General features: G+C 38.5%; 1 protein-coding gene across 2 annotated transcripts in view; it reads left to right on the forward strand.

The window, feature by feature from the left end:
- LOC119945414 (serine/threonine-protein kinase Sgk3) overlaps positions 1-15,663 on the forward strand; it is a 30,765-nt gene extending 15,102 nt beyond the window's left edge. For both annotated transcript variants that reach the window (XM_038766487.1, XM_038766490.1), the window contains exons 7-16: positions 584-641; positions 1,759-1,842; positions 1,953-2,084; positions 3,369-3,481; positions 3,576-3,612; positions 3,716-3,802; positions 7,167-7,262; positions 8,111-8,266; positions 10,401-10,490; positions 11,644-15,663. In XM_038766487.1, coding sequence (XP_038622415.1) covers positions 584-641; positions 1,759-1,842; positions 1,953-2,084; positions 3,369-3,481; positions 3,576-3,612; positions 3,716-3,802; positions 7,167-7,262; positions 8,111-8,266; positions 10,401-10,490; positions 11,644-11,814 — 1,024 coding nt within the window. In that variant the 3' untranslated portion in view covers positions 11,815-15,663. The remainder of the gene's footprint in view (positions 1-583; positions 642-1,758; positions 1,843-1,952; positions 2,085-3,368; positions 3,482-3,575; positions 3,613-3,715; positions 3,803-7,166; positions 7,263-8,110; positions 8,267-10,400; positions 10,491-11,643) is intronic.
- Positions 15,664-18,878: the final 3,215 nt, after the last annotated feature.

Below are 18,878 nucleotides of genomic sequence, written 5' to 3' on the forward strand. Positions count from 1 at the left end.
AACTGAGGCCCAGAAGCAGGACCTCGGAAGAGCTGGATCTAAAACCCAGATTTTCTGACTCATAGGCCCGTACCCATTCCATTAGATTATTCTGCCTTGGAGGAAATAAGAGCTGTGGGGTTTGGGAATGGCAAGCTGATTTCAAAGAGCTGGAAGATTAGAAAGTTCTGATTGGGGTTGTCATTTCAGTTCTGAGCAGAAATTCTTTTCACCTGTCTTCAGCAATGCTCAGAAGCTTTTGGATCTTGTTGGCAGTTTGGAGTACAGCCCAAAAGAATGTGGGAGCAAAAGCAATGGCTTTGCCCCCTCAGTTGGAAACCCAGGGGTAATGGCTTTCATCATCCCCATGGAGTTGGCACATGTGAGGCAGACAACATTACTGGAGTTTTCTGTACCGACTGAGTAGAAATCTGAACTAGATCCTCATGAATGTATGAGCATGTGTAGCATGTTGCAATCATAATGGTTTGGAAAAGTTGGCCTGATAATGTGTTATGATGTTTTAATATTTAACCAAACCTCCTTTCATTTTTAGTAAGACTAATTGTCTCGGTTTTTCCAAATCTCTTTGAATTTGTTGCAGTGCTAAGCCAACAGACTTTGATTTCTTAAAAGTTATTGGAAAAGGCAGCTTTGGCAAGGTGAGTTTCTTGTTTTCTCACTCTCCTAAAAACTCTTTGAAAATAAAAGGTGAGTTTGTCATCCTTAGGAGGAAAGGGTCCTCAGGAGAATAAGTTCATTCATTCACTCAGTCAGTCAAATTTATTGAGCGCTTATTGTGTGCAGAGCATTGTACTAAGCCGTTGGGAGAGTACAGTATTACAGACACATTCCCTGTGCACAAAGAGCTTGTAGTGTAGAATGGGGAAGACAGACATCAGTACAAATTAATAAATTACAGATATGTACGTATGTGCTGTGGGGCTGGAAGGGGAGAATTATAGTAATCAGAGACAAAATGAAGTCCATTTGGGCAAGTCCTTTGTTGAACACTTGCACACGTACAAGTTGGGCAACAGTCGTTGAGGTACAGGAGTGGCAAGAAAGAGACTGATGGGCCAAAATGGCTTCCAGAGTGAGCCAGAGTTATAATATGATACAGCTGCTGTTATTCCAGAAAAATACTGGAATATATAAAAAGAAGCACAGCATGCATAAACTTTCAGCCCTCTCCAATACATGCCCACTTTCCTCAGACTGGAATATTATGCCTGATTCTGGCTGTCACTTGAGAAGGATGATGAGGCATTGAAAGGAAGAAAGGGGTAATGCACAAATATGATTAAAAAGTTAGAAAATAAGATAGAAGTGGAAATGTTGAAGAAGTTCCTCATTTAGCTTAGAGAAGAAAAGATGAGTAATTGAGTAGGGAAAGAGGTTACAGACCCAGGAACTGCAGTGAACAAGTTTGGTATTAGGAGCTGGAATCTGTCAAATGGCAAAACTGTAGCACTGTTAGTTTTGAGAGCAGAGTAGTTGGGATCAAAAAGGAAGGTGAATGGAAAAACCCTAGGGTGGAATGATGGAATTTGAGAATCAGAGCCTTAATTTGAACCCGAATGTGTTTGGAGAGATCTATTGGGATTATAAAATGAAAGGAGGCAGCTGAAATGAAGGTCAAGAAAGATGAGTTTTTTCCAAATCTTTTCTAGGATTGAGGCAAAAGGTCACATGTATGGAGAGCTCCTGCTTTTTATGTTTCAGCTTTATCAAAAATGTATTTACTGACGAATTAAAACTGCATTTTAAATCATGCAGGTACTTCTTGCAAAACGGAAACTGGATGGAAAATTTTATGCTGTCAAAGTGTTGCAGAAAAAAATTGTTCTCAACAGGAAAGAGGTAAAATGAAATAGTTCATGAGGTCTTGGTCCTTCATACACCTCTTGTTTCCTTCACAAAATTATTGTTACTGGCAGCTCATCCAAGTTGATCATCTTCTTTTTTTACAGCAAAAACATATTATGGCTGAACGTAATGTGCTCTTGCAAAATGTGAAACATCCATTTTTGGTTGGATTACATTATTCATTCCAAACGACAGAAAAACTGTATTTTGTTTTGGATTTTGTCAACGGAGGAGAGGTGAGTTCCCCCCGCCCAACGTTAGGGTTTAGGAAAAACTAAATGATTAGAAAAAAATATTTTACACAGCTGAGGGCCTACAGAGACGGAGTCCCCAAGCCCAGTGTTACTTGAGGAACCTCTAAGAGTTTGGAGCAGCCTCAGAAGACCTTCTTCCAGCTACCGACATCTCTAGAGAGAACAGGATTGGTTTGCAGCTCAGACACCCTTGTGAGACCTGCCATAGCTTTCGCTGTTATCCTGCCCAAATGCTTTCCTTCTCAGATTTGTTTAGGGTCACTTGGAGTTTGAAACAAGTTTCCTGAAGTCCCCTGAACTCCTAAGGGGCCTGCAGTACCTTGGGAGCTCCAAGATGCCCTGGGGCCAGTAGCAAAACAACCCTCAGTTGGCATCCTTGTAGGGGACGTGCAAGGTGTTCTGTTTGCCCAGTGATTCTTGGTGCAGCTGTGAGCCAGTGTCAGTCAAAAGCCAGAGAAGCTGTTCTCTCTTCTTTCTTTTCTTCCTTCTTTCTTCCCCATTCCCATGCCAACTTCCTGGGGGTACCTAAGAGAGAATCTGGTTAATTGTTCATAAAATCAAACAGTTGTTTTTGTACGTTTCTCAAGTGAGTCGAAGAAATTCACTGAATCAGGGTGTTTTCCCTTTCCTCTGGCACTTCAGCTGTGTTCCAAGAAGATTTGTTGAAAGGTTAATTTTAAACCATAGTTTCACTGTAAACCAAAACCAACACCTGGGGCATGGATGCATGACTTTTATGTAGAGCAAGTTCATGTGAATGATATTTAGTTTAGTGTCCTTTCAGTTATGAGTTCTGGCTGAGTCCTTTGTGTGCATATTTTACATTTGCCCTTTCCATAGCTCCTCTATGGGCTTTTAATGTAAATAAGAGAAAGTAAATATCACAATGTGGAAATAGAACTATTTTGGTTGGCAAAAGCTTACAAATTCTAGGGCGTGCTCTGTGATGGTTCCCCTGCAAGTCCTGATCCCTCCTTGAGGCCATATAGAGCTTGACCACCTCTGCACAGAAATATTTTGGAATAGAAAGATTAAACATGAGTCAAAGAGGGGTTCAGTGGAGGAGGAATGTTTTAAGGAGATCATTGAAGGAATAGAGAATGGGTGCTTGTTGCCTGTGGAGAAGGCAGAATGTTCCAGATGTGGGGAAATATTTGTACAATCTTATTCCCAAAGTAACGCCCAGGATTCCAACCCTGACATTTGTAAAATGTATTTACATCATTTTCTGCTTTAATGTTAACATTCAGTTTTTTATATCGACAGCTGTTCTTTCATTTACAAAGAGAACGCTCCTTTCCTGAACACAGAGCTAGGTTTTATGCTGCTGAAATAGCCAGTGCATTAGGCTATTTGCACTCCATAAAAATTGTATACAGGTAAATCTTTAAAATATTTCAAGAGAAACCATTTGCTACTAATATTGTCATTCAGTTATGGCTGTAGCGTGACCCTATTTTTTTCCTTTCATAGGGACTTGAAACCAGAAAATATTCTTCTGGATTCACTGGTAATGTTCTTCTTAAACTGAGTTCTGCTGTTTTTATTATGAAGATGTATAAGTGAATTATGGCTACGGACATTATTTTATACGAGTATCATGTTTTTGACAGGGGCATGTGGTTTTAACAGATTTTGGACTCTGTAAAGAAGGGATTGCTATTTCTGACACCACAACAACCTTCTGTGGGACACCAGAGGTAAGTTTTATCATTTGGGAGACTTTCTTTGCCTTTAATAATTGAAGGGTTTATTAAAGTTAAATTAATCAATCAATCAATCGTATTTATTGAGCGCTTACTGTGTTCAGAGCACTGTACTAAGCGCTTGGGAAGTACAAGTTGGCAACATATAGAGACAGTCCCTACCCAACAGTGGGCTCACAGTCTAGTAGGGGGAGACAGAGAACAAAACCAAACATATTAATAAAATTAAACAGAATAGATATGTACAAGTAAAATAAATAAATAAATAGAGTAATAAATATGTACAAACATATATACATATATACAGGTGCTGTGGGGAAGGGAAGGAGGTAAGACGGGGGGATGGAGATGGGGACGAGGGGGAGAATGGAAAGCTTGGAAACTTACTGTCAGAGTTTTACAATCAACTAGATGTTCTTATCATGAGTCGCTAGCTGTGGTAAAGGGCATTTTGGGTTTTTGTTGAAAGAGATCATGGCAGTGTGGGTTATTTTTCCGCATTGAAGCCTAACAAGATTTATTTTAAATGACTCCTGAATTGTAGATGATCTTATATGTAGATGATACCCAAATCTACATCTCCAGCCCTGATCTCTGGCCTTCTCTACAGTCTCACATTTCCTCCTTCCTTCAATCAATCAATCAATTGTATTTATTGAGCACTTACTGTGTGCAGAGCACTGTACTAAGCGCTTGGGAAGTACAAGTTGGCAACATATAGAGATGGTCCCTACCCAACAGTGGGCTCACAGTCTAGGAGTCTAGATATCTTCAAGACATCTCTCTTTGAATGTTCTCCCATCACCTCAAGCTTAACGTGACTAAAACTGAACATCTTATTTTCCCATTCAAACCCTGTCCTCCTGCTCACTTTCCCATCACTGTAGATGGCATCACCATCCTTCCTGTCTCACAAGCCCATACCCTTGGACTATCCCTGACTCCTCTCTCATTCAACCCACATATTCAAGCCATCCCTAAGTCACATCAGTTTCACCTTCACAACATCGCTAAAATCTGCCCCTTCCTCTCCATCCAAACTGCTACCACATTAATACAAGCATGTATCCTATCCTGCCGTGATTATTGCATCAGCCTCCTTGCTGACTTCCCTGCCTCCTGTCTCTCCCCACTCTATTCCACACTCCACTGTGCTCCCTGGATCATTTTCATAGAAAAACGTTCAGACCATGTTTCTCCACTCCTCAAGACACTCTAATGGTTGCCCATCAACTGCCACATGAAACAAAACTCTCCACCGTTGGATTTAAAACATTCAATCAGCTTGCCCTCTCCTACCTCACCTTGCTATCTCCTACTACAACCCAGCCCGCACACTTCATTCCTCTAATGCTAACCTTCTCACTCTCCCGTGATATCATCTATCTTGCCGCTGACCTCTTGCCCACATCCTGCCTCTGGCCTGGAATGTCCTCCTTCCTCATGTCAGACAGACCATTACCCTCCCCCCTCTTCAAAGCTGTACTGAGGGCACATCTCCAAGAAGCCTCCCCCAATTAAACCCTCCTCTCCTCTTCTCCCACCCTCTTCTGCTTCGTCCTGACTTACTCCCTTCCAGCCACAGAACACTTATATATATAAATATCTTTAATTCATTAATTTTCTGATGTATATTAATGTATGTCTCCCCCTGTAGACTGTGAACTCGTGGGGAGGGAATGTGTTTGCTTATTGTTATATTGTAATCTCCAAAGTGCTTAGTACAGTGCTTTGCACACAGTAGGTGCTCAGTAAATACGATTGAATGAATTAAATTACAAGTGGTACTTTACTCAACCTCCCAATACTGCATGTAGTGTCTGAAGCGCTTAGTACAGTTTTCTGCACACATAAGTGCTCATAAATACGATTGATTGTGGCTGTCTCTAGCTATCTGTCATAGGGCTTTCTGTCATAGGCCCGTTCGTGGAAGTGTTGAAAGAGATCCAAAGACACAAAGCCATAGATATTTATGTTCCAAAAGGGCATAACGGTATTTCTCAAAGATCTTCAAGAGGGTTAGGGAATTGGAGAGAAACAGCACAGAGACAAAAGCATTTGACTGGCTACAAAAATCAAGCACTAGTTCCAGAATAAAAGGATAGAAAAGAAGTTGCATTTTAAAATTGTCATGCCTCCTCTCAAAGTTTCCTTCAACTAGAATAAAACAGTCTCAAGATTACAGTTCCTCTCTTGTCCAAGGTTTCTATTTTCTGTTCCATTTGCATGCAGGCACATATGCTTCCACCGAGTGGCCATTTTCAAGTCCCTCTGCTTCCTTCAGCTCTGCAGACCTATCTTTCAGGCAGTCTCTGGGGGGCACGGGGCTCCACAAACAACTTGAAGTGTGGGGCTGGGGCCCCAACATCAACCAGTCCAACTCGAGAGTTGGAGCCCAGGCCAGTTGCCCCAAATTGGTCCTTGAGAAGTCCACTCTTCTGCCTCTCTATTTAGCCTTTTCCCTAGCCTCAGTCCCAGACCCAATTCCTGACCCGCATTTTTTTCAACATGTGTTAAAGCTATTACTGTGTGTCAAACACTGTTCTAAGCGCTGAGATAGGTACAAGTTAATTAAGTTGGACACAGTCCCTGTCCTTCATGGAGCTCACATTAATTCAGCCTCCTAAGTCACACAGGTGGAGAAGCTCCTCTCCATTCAGTTGTAATAGGGCATTCAGATGGGGGATGTACTTTGTTAGCCTAACTATACCAAGAATAACGTCTATCCATAAGGAAAACTTTATGCCAATTAAAAAAAAACTTACAATATATTTTAGAAAATATTTGTACTTAAGAAAAAATCCCCATGTTTAAGGAGATGTTGAAGTGCATTTGCTCATTTGACACCACCACCAATTGGCAATTAGCAGGTTTTGTGTAACATAGCCCAGAACAATTTAAACCCATGACTCAAACCACATATCTAGGAAGTTTTGATATTTTAAAACATTATCTCAGACATAATCTGTTTTAAAGATAATGATATATATCTATAGATATATATTTATAGATATATGTATCAATAAAACAACTTATTTTTAGGCAATAGAGAAATTTTGGAGTTGCTCTCACAAGTTCAGTGGAGACCCAGTATGTCCCAAACATACAGTGAATTTTCTCAAACTGAAAAGTGGGTGTTTGGTTATGATACAGTCCCATTGCTCTGTCAGTAGAGATGATTTCAGGCTAGGATTCATTTAAACAGAATTGAAAAACCGGAAAACCTTTTTGTGATTGTAGTGCAATAAGTCTGGACATCACTTTTTAATTTCCAGAGTGGGGTTCTTAAATCTGAATGTTAATCGCATTTTTAAAGTAATTAGTAAACCCTGATAATCTAATGTTTTTGTACTTTTAGTACCTTGCCCCTGAAGTAATCCGAAAACAGCCCTATGACAATACAGTAGATTGGTGGTGTCTTGGCGCTGTTCTATATGAGATGCTGTATGGATTGGTATGTTTGCTAATATTTACATTTATTTACTCTTGTAGTTGATATTACAACAGATTATTTTAAGGAATTGTGTTATACCCATTAGTAAACACTTGAAAGAAAAGGTTCCTGGCACAAATGGACTAAGAGCAAATGAACTTAGCATGATATTAGCTTTAATTCTGGTTGTAGTATTTTCTCTATGGCTGACTTGTTATCTGTACCGTTTTTACTTGCTCCTCAGAAGTGTTTAAATTGATAACAAATAATAATGGTAAAGCACACTGCAAATATAAATGTAATCTGCTTCTCTTCATCTCTGAAGGGGAATTTCAACCCTCTACTCCTCTTACTTTATACATTCCTGGAATACTTATTGCTCCCGATTGCAAATGGGTCTTATTTTTCTCCAAGCTCAAGTTTCTTCCAGCCCTCAGGGTATCTCCATTTGGATGTCTTCCATCCCCTTAAACTAGTCTAAGGCTGTAGTCATCAGGTTGTATCCCAAACCTCACCTCTGCTCAATTTCCCCTTTCTAGTGAGTGGCCCCCTTATCCTTTCTGTCGCTCTTGCCCCCTGCCCCTGCAAGTTCTGTGTGGTCCAAGATCCAGCAGATTCTTCCTCAGAAGTTTTTTGATAGTTCTTCCCTCTCCTCTGCATTTCAACAGCCTGACATAGTCCAAGTGAAACTACCTTGCATTCCACTCCACACACCATTACAAAAAAGCATCTTCAAGTATTTTGTAGTATATCATCCCTCTTCTCTAGAAGCCTGCAAACCCAATTCTGAATAGTTGACTTTTTTCCCCCTCTGTTTGAAATTGTTTTTGCCTAGCTCTTACTGTTTAATTCATTTTTCCTTTATGTAGCCTCCTTTTTACTGCCGGGATGTTGCTGAGATGTATGAAAACATTCTTCACAAGCCCCTAAATTTGAGGGCAGGAGTGAGTCTTACCGCCTGGTCCATTTTGGAAGAGCTTTTAGAAAAAGATAGGCAAAATCGACTCGGAGCAAAAGAAGACTTTGTACGTAACAACTTCAATTAAACATTATCGAGATCAACTGAATTATGGGGGAATAACATTAAATATCTTAGGTGCCCACTTTGACTCTGCCTCAACTTCAGAAGTGCTAATGGATGTTTTCTTGAATTGTAAACCTATAGTTGGTTTGGCAGGGAGGAGTGTTTCAGTTTTTGAAATCTTATACTTGATGGTATGAAATTTGTAATGTGTGAATTCTGCTATTACAGATATGTAGCCAGCAAAGAAAGTCCAAATGTCCAAAAGTCATCCCAGAACTCTTATATATCTTTAATAAAGTTACTTTTGCAATTTTGAAGTAATTCAAATTAATTGGAAGGTATTTTGTTTCATTAAAGATGGAAAATTGTCTACTGCAGAAAGTTGCAATATAAGGAAGGGTTAATTTCAGTTTGTAATATATGCAGAGAAAGAAAAAAAATCACATATCAATAGTTAGAAATATATGAGAAGAAAGTTTTTAGGTGCTTTTAGTTTTCGTCAGCTCAGAGTTTCTGGCAGAGGCTTTATAGGTACACTCATTGCAAATAATTAAATGCTAGACCAGCTCAACCATTTAATTTGGAATGAAGTAGGAGAAAGAGTTGATGAAAAATCTGAGTTTTTAAAATATCCTCTAAAAATAGTTGGGTAGTATATTTCCTTCTCTTCCTCTTAGTAAATATTTGAGTTGTTCATCCTACATATTCAATGTTCCCATTTAATCCAGATCTTTTAAAGTTTCTGGGAACAATGATGAATTCCATAGGCAAGCCCTGACTATGTGTTTCTTAGAATAAAAGACTAGGATAGAATGGATCCAGGAAGATGGGACTATTTTTTCCTTTTTTCCTGTCAAGGGACTTGGACTTGGTCATTACACCCATGCTGCTCCTCTCTCTATGGGCCCCCTCTCTGAGGGAGATCAAGGGAATTCAGGACTGCCTGAAAACTCAAATCAGATGCTCACTCCTGGCTTTTTTTTTTTTCCTTTTCTCATCTCCCCCATCTCATGACTCTTTGGCAGCCATGGTCTCTGACTGTTTTTATAGTAAATCCTAGATTATCGTGTTGTCTCTTAAAAAGTGAATGATCACAAATTCTGAATTAATGGAGTCCTAATTTGTGCAATTTTACTGTATTCATATTTGAAACTCAATTCTATTCACTGTATTGATGCAGTCAGAAAAGATGAGAAATTTCTGAAAAGACTTCCATCATTTCAATGGCAGGAAAATATAGGAAGCAGTTTTGAAAGATGGAGCTCTCACGTGATGTGTTGATTAGAAATGTGTGGCAAATCATAGCTCTCCAACTGGGGTTTCATCGTTATAGCAGACACAGAAACACTGCAGAGTTTTCTATTGGCAAAGCTTTTTTAAAAAATATACTTGACATATGAGCCTTTTAAAAGTAAGTGTTTTCTCCCCATTCATTTGCCCTCACACACCATTCTGCTTTAAACCTGAATTGAGAAGTGATGATGAATTAATAGACAGTGGGTTAGTAGCTTTGGGAGCTAATTAGTAGTTTACATTCTGGTGTACAGAAAGGAATCCTGAAAAAAATAGAACACTGGCATTAACAATGGAGAGCACTGTATCTGTTTTGGCACTCATTTGAAAGTGTCAGGGGAGGTAAACAAGTGTCCAGTGTGTGTGGGTTCCTGGTTCTGGGAAGGTTTCCTGCCATACATTTCTTATTAATGCACCTCACATCCCATAAAGCAAATGCAGATAGAAATAGTGTGTGCTTGGAGAAGTAGCTGTAAACTCGTCATGCGTTCTCAGGTTCTAGATTGCATCATGCCACCCAGAGCATCTCCCTGAGATTAGAGCCAGAAGTCTTGGCCTTGAGTATGCCAACTTGTACTTCCCAAGCACTTAGTACAGTGCTCTGCACACAGTAAGCGCTCAATAAATACGATTGATGATGATGATTACTCCATCCCTACTATGGAGATCCCCCACCTTGTGTCTAGAGGTGGATGAATTATTAGTGAAGACCCCCATTGCAAATCAGAGCATGGCAGAAGTAGGTGAATTTTCAGGCAGGCAGATGTATTTTCCTCAAATTATTATTATAACCCCTTTTATCTTCTGCAGAAACAATTCACAATTTTTTCCCTATCTTCTAGCTTGAAATTCAGAATCATCCCTTCTTTGAATCACTCAGCTGGACTGATTTGGTACAGAAGAAGATTCCACCACCATTTAATCCAAATGTGGTAGGTTTCAGATATACGTGCCCCCTCGATCTCTAATTCTGTGTCAGTCTGGTATGCCTCCGTGGACCTGATTTCGTCAATTCTCAGAAATTAAGGGCTCAGTACTTAGGGGCAAATCTTTTGAGGAATGTGTTGAGCCAAAGCTAATCGTCATCATCCCTGTATAAGCCTAGATTAGTATGTTCATTAATTGTCATTAATAAGTAGCTGAATTAATACTGAAGTTATTTTAGGAATTTCATTCTTCTGCAGTGAAAATATTTCTTCTGTATGTTATTGTGCCTTCTGTTGTAGTTCTGGCCACCTTTAGTAGAATCCTTAGTCTTTTTCCCCCATCCGATGATACAAAATAATTTTCTTCCCACTTCTTCAAAAGTAGTGATTGGGAATTTTAGTGGGGGACAGCGAAGGTCAAAGCAAAGTGAAGGGAGAGTGAAAATAGAAAAAGATGTGTATAGTCAGTTCTCCTTCAGTGCAGGGTTGCATTCTTAAAGGGCCTGTGCTAAGCTTTTAAGGCCACATGCATGTGCAATCAATCAATTGTATTGAATGCTTACTGTGTGCAGAGCACTGTACTAAGCGCTTGGGAGAGTTCAACCCAGCAATATAACGGACACGTTCCGTGCTGCTAATGAGGTTACAGTTTAGGGTCACAACTGTTTCTTGTTCAGAGAGATGCACAATGGGAAAAGAATCTTTGTTCCTCAGCAAGGTTCCTTCTAAAACGTGTAATGAAAATGTCTTCATTTTCAGATTATTCAGAAGCAGATTTAAACTTTTCATGAATGAATTTTAAGTTCTCTAGTGGAAAAATCCCTGCTTTGTGTGGGTGTGACAGAAGTAAAGTTAAGGAGTAAAGTGCAGTATTTTCCTTAGAAAGGACTTGCTGCTCTCAGCCTGGAAGGAGGGGCATACTCCTAGCCGGCCAAGTAATTGTTCTTAGGTTTGGGGCAGAAACCTAGCTTTATGCATGACCCTTGTGCCCTAACTGCAGAATCCAGTTGCACTACTTGGAAGCCACATCCTATCCAACCTTAGGGCTTTTAGGGGGTGACAATTTCCCTTTCTTGTATGGAGATTTATATCAGATGTTTGAAATGATTGAATAAAAGGTAGGTGAAACACAAATAATGGTGTGCTTTCAATATTTTAGGTTGGACCAGATGATATCAGGAACTTTGATGCAACATTTACTGAAGAAATGGTTCCGTACTCTGTTTGTGTGTCCTCTGACTATTCAATAGTAAATGCCAGTGTACTGGAAGCAGATGATGCATTTGTTGGTTTCTCATATGCACCCCCTTCTGAAGACCTATTTTTGTAGGTCAATTGCCATTCAGCAAACACTGAAAAAGCACTAGCCTTAGGTTGGGACTGATATTCCTCAGAGGGTGTGAACTTTTTCAAAAATGTCTTTCCAGTGCCTCATTTTTATATGTCAAGTTGGAACTTGTGGAATAAGGGTTTTTTTTTGTGGGGGAGTTTCTGCTGTATGTAGGGAAATAGGGCATTTGAGAGAGCTATGTTTGGGATTTAAACTTTATTACTTCGGCTTTGTAAAATTATTTTTAAACGAAGACTTTAAAAGTGTACTATTCTTTACAATAATCTTTTTAAGCAAAAATATTTTGCTTTAGACTGTTTTCCCCTTCTAGGTTTACAGTATTACCTACCCAGGATTGGCTGTCTTTAACAGTTGCACAATTGAGTATGTTAATGCCTTTATCACTGTAGTAACTTTGTGCTTAAATCATAACTATGCAATTGTCTTTTTTGTAGGTTGTAGTTTATAAAGAGGGTAATTTTTTCATATCAAATCATGTATAAGCATTCATTACTTGACAGTATTAAAAGGAAAAAGAAAGTGCTCAACTCCCTGTTTAGTTTTAAACTTTGAGTAACCTTTCATTCTGCAGATCTATAAGTGGTTGGGAATATAATAAATTCGAGGTTATTGACACACTGTAGCTCACATTGGTGAAATAAACTTTTCTTTCTAGGGAAAGGGGAATTGAAAAACATTTTGATTTGGTGTGAAGAATCTCCCAAAGTTTAAAGGGTTAATGTATCAATATTTAACGTTTTCCATCTGACTCTTTATATGCCCCTCTTCTGTATATGCCCTTAAGCACAGCAGTTCACGAAGTCCAATAGGTAGTGGGGAGAGCGTCATCCTAATATTCTTAGTCACCCTATGAAAATGCACGTTATGAATTTTAAATTACTTTTGTCTAGAGACACTGGACTTTCTTAATTAAGTCCAGACCCAGGACCCTAGATAACTATTAAAACAGTGCAAACGTGCATAATTTCACAAAATGATATAAATCCCAAGAAATGTATGAGTCATGTAAAGCACATGTGTGGGTAAATACCTAAACACGCACTAGTTTTTCTTTTATATTTCTTGGGAAAATCATAACATAGTTGATCTTAAAATCATGGCAAAGGCATTGAAATTATTTTACCGTTTGCATTTTCAGTACAGAAATTAACTGCAGGCTGAGGAGAATTAGAAGCTTGGATTCCTATTCCTTGATTTTTGAATTGAAATGTACAAATTTTCTCAAGACCTGGTGGTTCCGTGTTGCAAGAGACCATCCTTAGTTAATTCAAATTCTCCCTTTCTAATTGCTGCCTTGGAATTTTAATCATAAATGATCCAAATTACCAAATCTCTGAAAAAACAAAAACAAAACAGTTCTGCAGAATGATGGGGAAAAAAGCAAAGCCTGTTTTGCACAAATTAGTGATACAACTACGTCTTGAAAGAGTTGCTTCCAGTTACAAAATAATTTCATAAAAGGAGTAATATTTTAATACCTACACTTTCTGTAAATATCTGAGTTTGCCTGGCACTACTGTAAATGCTGCTTTTATATAAAAGCTTTTTGCTTATTGTAGATCAAAGTGAATACTGTTACTACCTGCAGGATTTGTTTTGACTTGCTACTCTTTAACTGAACTGCCAAAAATGAAAGTGCAATATATGTAGTTTTGAGAGCAGCTGTGAAAAATTAGTTTGTAATATAATGAAACTAAAAATAAGAATAATGCTAACTTATAGCTGAACAGAAGTGGATGGTTATTGTAGCATTTCTAGTAAGATGTTTGTAAAAAGTAACATCTTTACAACTAATATATGCTTAGACTACTCTATAGGCATTATTAGATCATCATTGGTCAATATTCTTAAGATGCAGAGAGAAGTCTCTTCATGTTTCAGGGAAGACCCCGCCCCCCATCTCTCTCGAGAGCCCTGTATATTTATGTTAAGGCATCTTAAGTTGTTTGTGCCTTTTGAATAGGTGATTTATTTAATATTTGTTTTTTTACCAAGTTAAACTAAGGAATTAATTGAAAATTCACTAATATTCCTTCTGGGTATTTGTTGGGTGAATGTGTTTTTGGGATACCTTCTTTTTTCATTCAGCTGTACTCTGATATTTCTCGTTATCCCCTTATTAGGTTAATGCCTATATCATGTCGTAGTCATTCATTTTTTTCATGATCATTTCCAGAACTCCAAAAGGTATTACAAAACTTTGGGAAACATCTTTTTGAAAAGTGTGTACTGTTTTTCATATGCATTTAGGGAAATTTTTATTATTATTACTGTAGAAATGCTTATAAATATTGTGAGTCAGTCACCTAGATGCCGGCTCAACTCTTTGTTCATTAAACCCTGGGGATAGAATGTAAAGATCTGTACTTATGGAGACCAAAGATCTGTCATTTGGTCAAAGGAAGAATTTATATTCTTTTGAAGAGTATTGGATTTTGTGAATGTTAGGCACCCTTAGTGGTCCTTAACTCAGACTTGTCAGAGTACATAGGATATACACATTACACATTTTCCTGGTCTATTCTTCCTTTTCCTTCCTAACCAGTTGGACTCAAGGAAATACAGATCTTCATCTCCCTCAGCAACTGCCGCCAGTATATTTGTATGAAAAAGCACCAGAGAACACTGGGGTAGGTGAGGAGGTATGGTTCACCCTTGGACCACCAAAATGAAGCATTATTTTTAATATTACAACTAAAGAAAGTCCTACATTTCCCATTTTCTTTTTGACGAGTATGAAGTGTAGGTTACTGCTGCATGGCTTTCAGTTTGTGTTCATCAAATTTCAAGTCCTTTAACTCAGAGGTGGGCAGCATAATCATTCTATAGCAATTAGTTGGGATGCCACAAAATTCTTTTATTAGCTGATTTCAAATATATTATTGTAGCTTTTCTATAATTCAGTCAAAGATAAGAAACAGAAAAAAAATGTGTAGAAGGAGGATTTTTTCTTTGGGTTTGAATGATCTGAGAAAGAAGTTAACTGCTCTCAGACATATATAATGCTTTCATGCCTTTAGAGCAGTATTACTGCATTGGAAGAGATAATTTACCCATGTGGATTTTAGTAATGTGAAAAATTTATGTTCGTTCTCCCCCCACCCCAAAAAAAAAATGAGCAGTTGGTTTGTTTCCTACAAAAATAAAATCATATTTTTCATGTCTTTCTTAAAGTGGTGGCTTTTCTGTGTATAAATTATATCCTTAGATTTGTAAAAATGTACCTCTTCTGAAAAATCAGCAGTGTTTTTGCTTATCATGAAGTTAAGGTTCTAAGTTTGTTAATCCTAAAAATGGCTCAATAAAGAAGAGTTGCTTGGGTATTTCTGTCTTTTGTATGCTGATCATGTTGCAATCAAAAGGTTTATATACTGAAAAATTGGGCCATTTAAGTTATTTTAATCTTGTAATTTTTGTTTGTATGTAATTGTTTATAAATAGAAGCTAATAGCTGAATGTAATGGAATTGGAGTAAATTAGGGGGATTTTTTTGGATCCTCATCCTAATATTTAATTGGTTTAAAAGATAAAATTATATCGATTGTACAGTGCCTTTCATGAAAACATTTCAATTGCATTACTTTCTCTGATATTCCCTAATCAGCCGTGTGCAATAGTGCAGTGATTTGGTTAGAATGAAACTTACTTCCCCATTTAAAAAAAGTTTTATAAAACAGTTCAGTGTGATACTCACACTTAACAAATCAGCATAACAAATATTGTATTCCAACAGTGGGTACTGTGGATGTATATATGATATGCATTTGCTTTTTGTATAATTTCTATGCCTAATATAAGTAAATAAATGCTTGATAATTTTCAAACTTTTGAAGGACTCCATAGCATTGATTGTACTGCATGACTTCACTACAGTAAAAATGAATTATAGAAAACACAGAAGCAGGAGATGGGAGAGGAAGAAAAAGACTTGAAGCCAGATTTCAGGTGTGTGTTCTATATACCATCAGTCTACACGAAAAGTGACGGTGGTAGAAATTTAAATTAGACTTAATCTGACTTTTCAACCTAGTATACAAAACAGTTGTAAGAGTTGTCTATTGTAAGAAGATGCCAGAAGCAATTTCCTTCTTAAAACTAATACAATTATCAGAATATGGTTTGAAATGGGTTTTGGGTCAGTAAGTACCATTGATTTAATTGAACCAAGATCATAAGACCAAAACCCAAAATTGAAATTCGTGACACGTTTTGTAAACAGCAAAAACAAATGGAGGGATTGTGAGTCATAATATCATGGGATCTGTTATGTGCCAGCCATTGTACTAAGCACTGGGGTAGATACAAGATAATCAGTTCAGACACAGTCCCAGTCCCACATGGAGCTCACAATCTTGGTAAGAGAGAGCATGAGTTCTAAATCCCTATTTTACAGTTGAGGAAACTGAGTAACAAAGTTAAGTAACTTGTCCAAGGTCACCAAGCAGGCAAGTAGCAGAGCAGGGTTTAGAACCCAGGTTCTCCGACTCCCATCTCACACTGGCAAAGATATAGTCCCAGGACAACGAGTAGCTGTGAAACAGTAGACCAACCTAGATGGAAGTTCTAACAATCACAAGATGATGAGTAATATTTAATATTTGTAACATGGGAAGAAAGGAGCAAGTTTCAAGAGATGAAATGGCTAATGGTTTCTTGGGTTTCTTTCCTCAGGTAAGTCACAGACTGAAGGTTGCTGACATTAACAGCTGAGTCAGATATTTTGTGTCTGGGAAATTGAGACATCACTAATCACTCCGGAACTGCAAGCTGAGGGTGTAAGTCAGGCTTTAAGAGGTTTTTTTTAAAATACAGGCATCAAGTTCAAAATTGGCATTGTCATTGGCTTTGATAATGGCATTGAGATGGAAAAGAGTCCATTTTTGATACATTCTGAACTGCCCAGAAATTGTTCAAACCCTGCATTGTCTAGGTTAGAACCAATCCAGTTTAATTGTTGAGACTTTTTCTTGAGTACCTGGAAAGCAACCACTTTTTGGTTCTCTGGACATGCTTTTTTTTATGGTATTTAAGTGCTTACAATATGCCAATCACTGTACTAAGCACTTGGGTAGTTATGAGTGAATAACTGAATACAAGGTAACCAAGTTGGACGCAGTCCATGTCCCATGCGGAGCTCACAGTCTCCCTATTTACAGATGAGGCAACTGAAGCTCAGAGAAGTTAAATAACATGCCCAAGGTCACACAGCAGACAAGTGGTGGAGCTGGGATTGGAACCCAGGTCCTTTTGATTCCCAGGCCCATGCTTTAGCCACTGGGTCATGCTGTTCCTCTAATGTTATGGTATTTGTACAACAGGCAAATTGTTGTAGCCATTCAAACAAATAAAGCTCTTTTGTGGAGTTTTGAAAAGAAAAATCTTTTGGACAGAACCTCATTGTGTTGTAAAGTTTAATCAAAGTCTGCATTTCTCCTGTAAATAAAGCATTCATTTCTGAAAACTCTTATACTTTATGGCAAACTTTTCTTTCTCACTGGGCTCATCAGATCTTTCTGGGGATGCTCACACGTGGGCAGCTTTCCTTAAAGTGCAACTCACAGTTTCTTTGAGTTACGTTTCTCAAGATGACACCAAAAAGGGAGTCAGAGGAAGTTTCAAATAGAAGGCAAATTCAGTGATACTCGTCCAGAATATCAAGCATTTTGGAGAAAATGATGACAATCCTTCATGCACCCTTGCCAGCAGAACTAGGCTCATGCAGCAGTCTTTTCGGCCACACCCAGAGGTAAAATATTGCCAGTGGCATCAATTAACAGCAAATCAGCAAAGAAATACGTAGTTTCGTTGAGCTGTACTAACTTCTTGGGAGAGTTCAATAGTGTGCCTGCCCTCAATGAGTTGGCAGTTTTTAATTTACAGATAGATGGGAGAAGGAAAAATATGTAGGTGAGTGAGTGCTTAATAATGAAGCAGAGAAGCAGCGTGGCTCAGTGGAAAGAGCACGGGCTTTGGAGTCAGGTCATGGGTTCGAATCCTAACTCCGCCACATGTCTGCTGTATGATCTTGGGCAAGTCACTTAACTTCTTTGGGCCTCAGTTACCTCATCTGTAAAATGGGGATTAAGACTCTGAGCCCCACGTGGGACAAACTGATCACCCTGTATCCACCCCAGCGCTTAGAACAGTGCTTTGCCCATAGTAAGCACTTAATAAATGCCAATTATTATTATTATTATTAATAATGGGACATGTTCTAAAATGTTGCAAGTGATCCTGAGTATGTGAATGTGTGGTTGGTGCAAGATCATGGGCTGGTAGTTGGAATAAAACCTGGTGAGAGGGGACTACAGAGGATAGGTTCATTCATTCGATCATATTTATTGAGCACTTACTATGTGGGTGGGTTTGTTTTGGATTTAGAGCAACTAATTCCTCTAAGACTGAAGTGGTGTAAGGGGGTGATGATGGGATAATAGTAACTCCCCCTCGCCCCCTTGTCCCCCTTTCCATCCCCCCCCCCCGTCTTACCTCCTTCCCTTCCCCACAGCACCTGTATATATGTATATATGTTTGTACATATTAATTACTCTATTTTACTTGTACATATCTATTCTATTCATTTTATTTTGTTAGTATGTTTGGCTTTGTTCTCTGTCTCCCCCCTTTTAGACTGTGAGCCCACTGTTGGGTAGGGACTGTCTCTATATATTGCCAATTTGTACTTCCCAAGCGCTTAGTACAGTGCTCTGCACATAGTAAGCGCTCAATAAATACGATTGATGATGATGATATTTATTACTCTATTTATGATTTTACTGGTACATATCTATTCTATTTATTTTATTTTGTTAGTATGTTTGGTTTTGTTCTCCGTCTCCCCCTTTTAGACCGTGAGCCCACTGTTGGGTAGGGACTGTCTCTATATGTTGCCAACTTGGACTTCCCAAGCGCTTAGTACAGTGTTCTGCACACAGTAAGCGCTCATTAAATACGATTGATTGATTGATTGTTAAACACTATGTGCCCAGAGCTGGGGTACAGACAAGTTGGATCAGTTTGGTCACAGGCCCTGTCCCACACAA

The sequence above is a fragment of the Tachyglossus aculeatus genome, chromosome 25 (assembly GCF_015852505.1).
Source record: "Tachyglossus aculeatus isolate mTacAcu1 chromosome 25, mTacAcu1.pri, whole genome shotgun sequence".
NCBI lineage: Eukaryota > Metazoa > Chordata > Mammalia > Monotremata > Tachyglossidae > Tachyglossus > Tachyglossus aculeatus.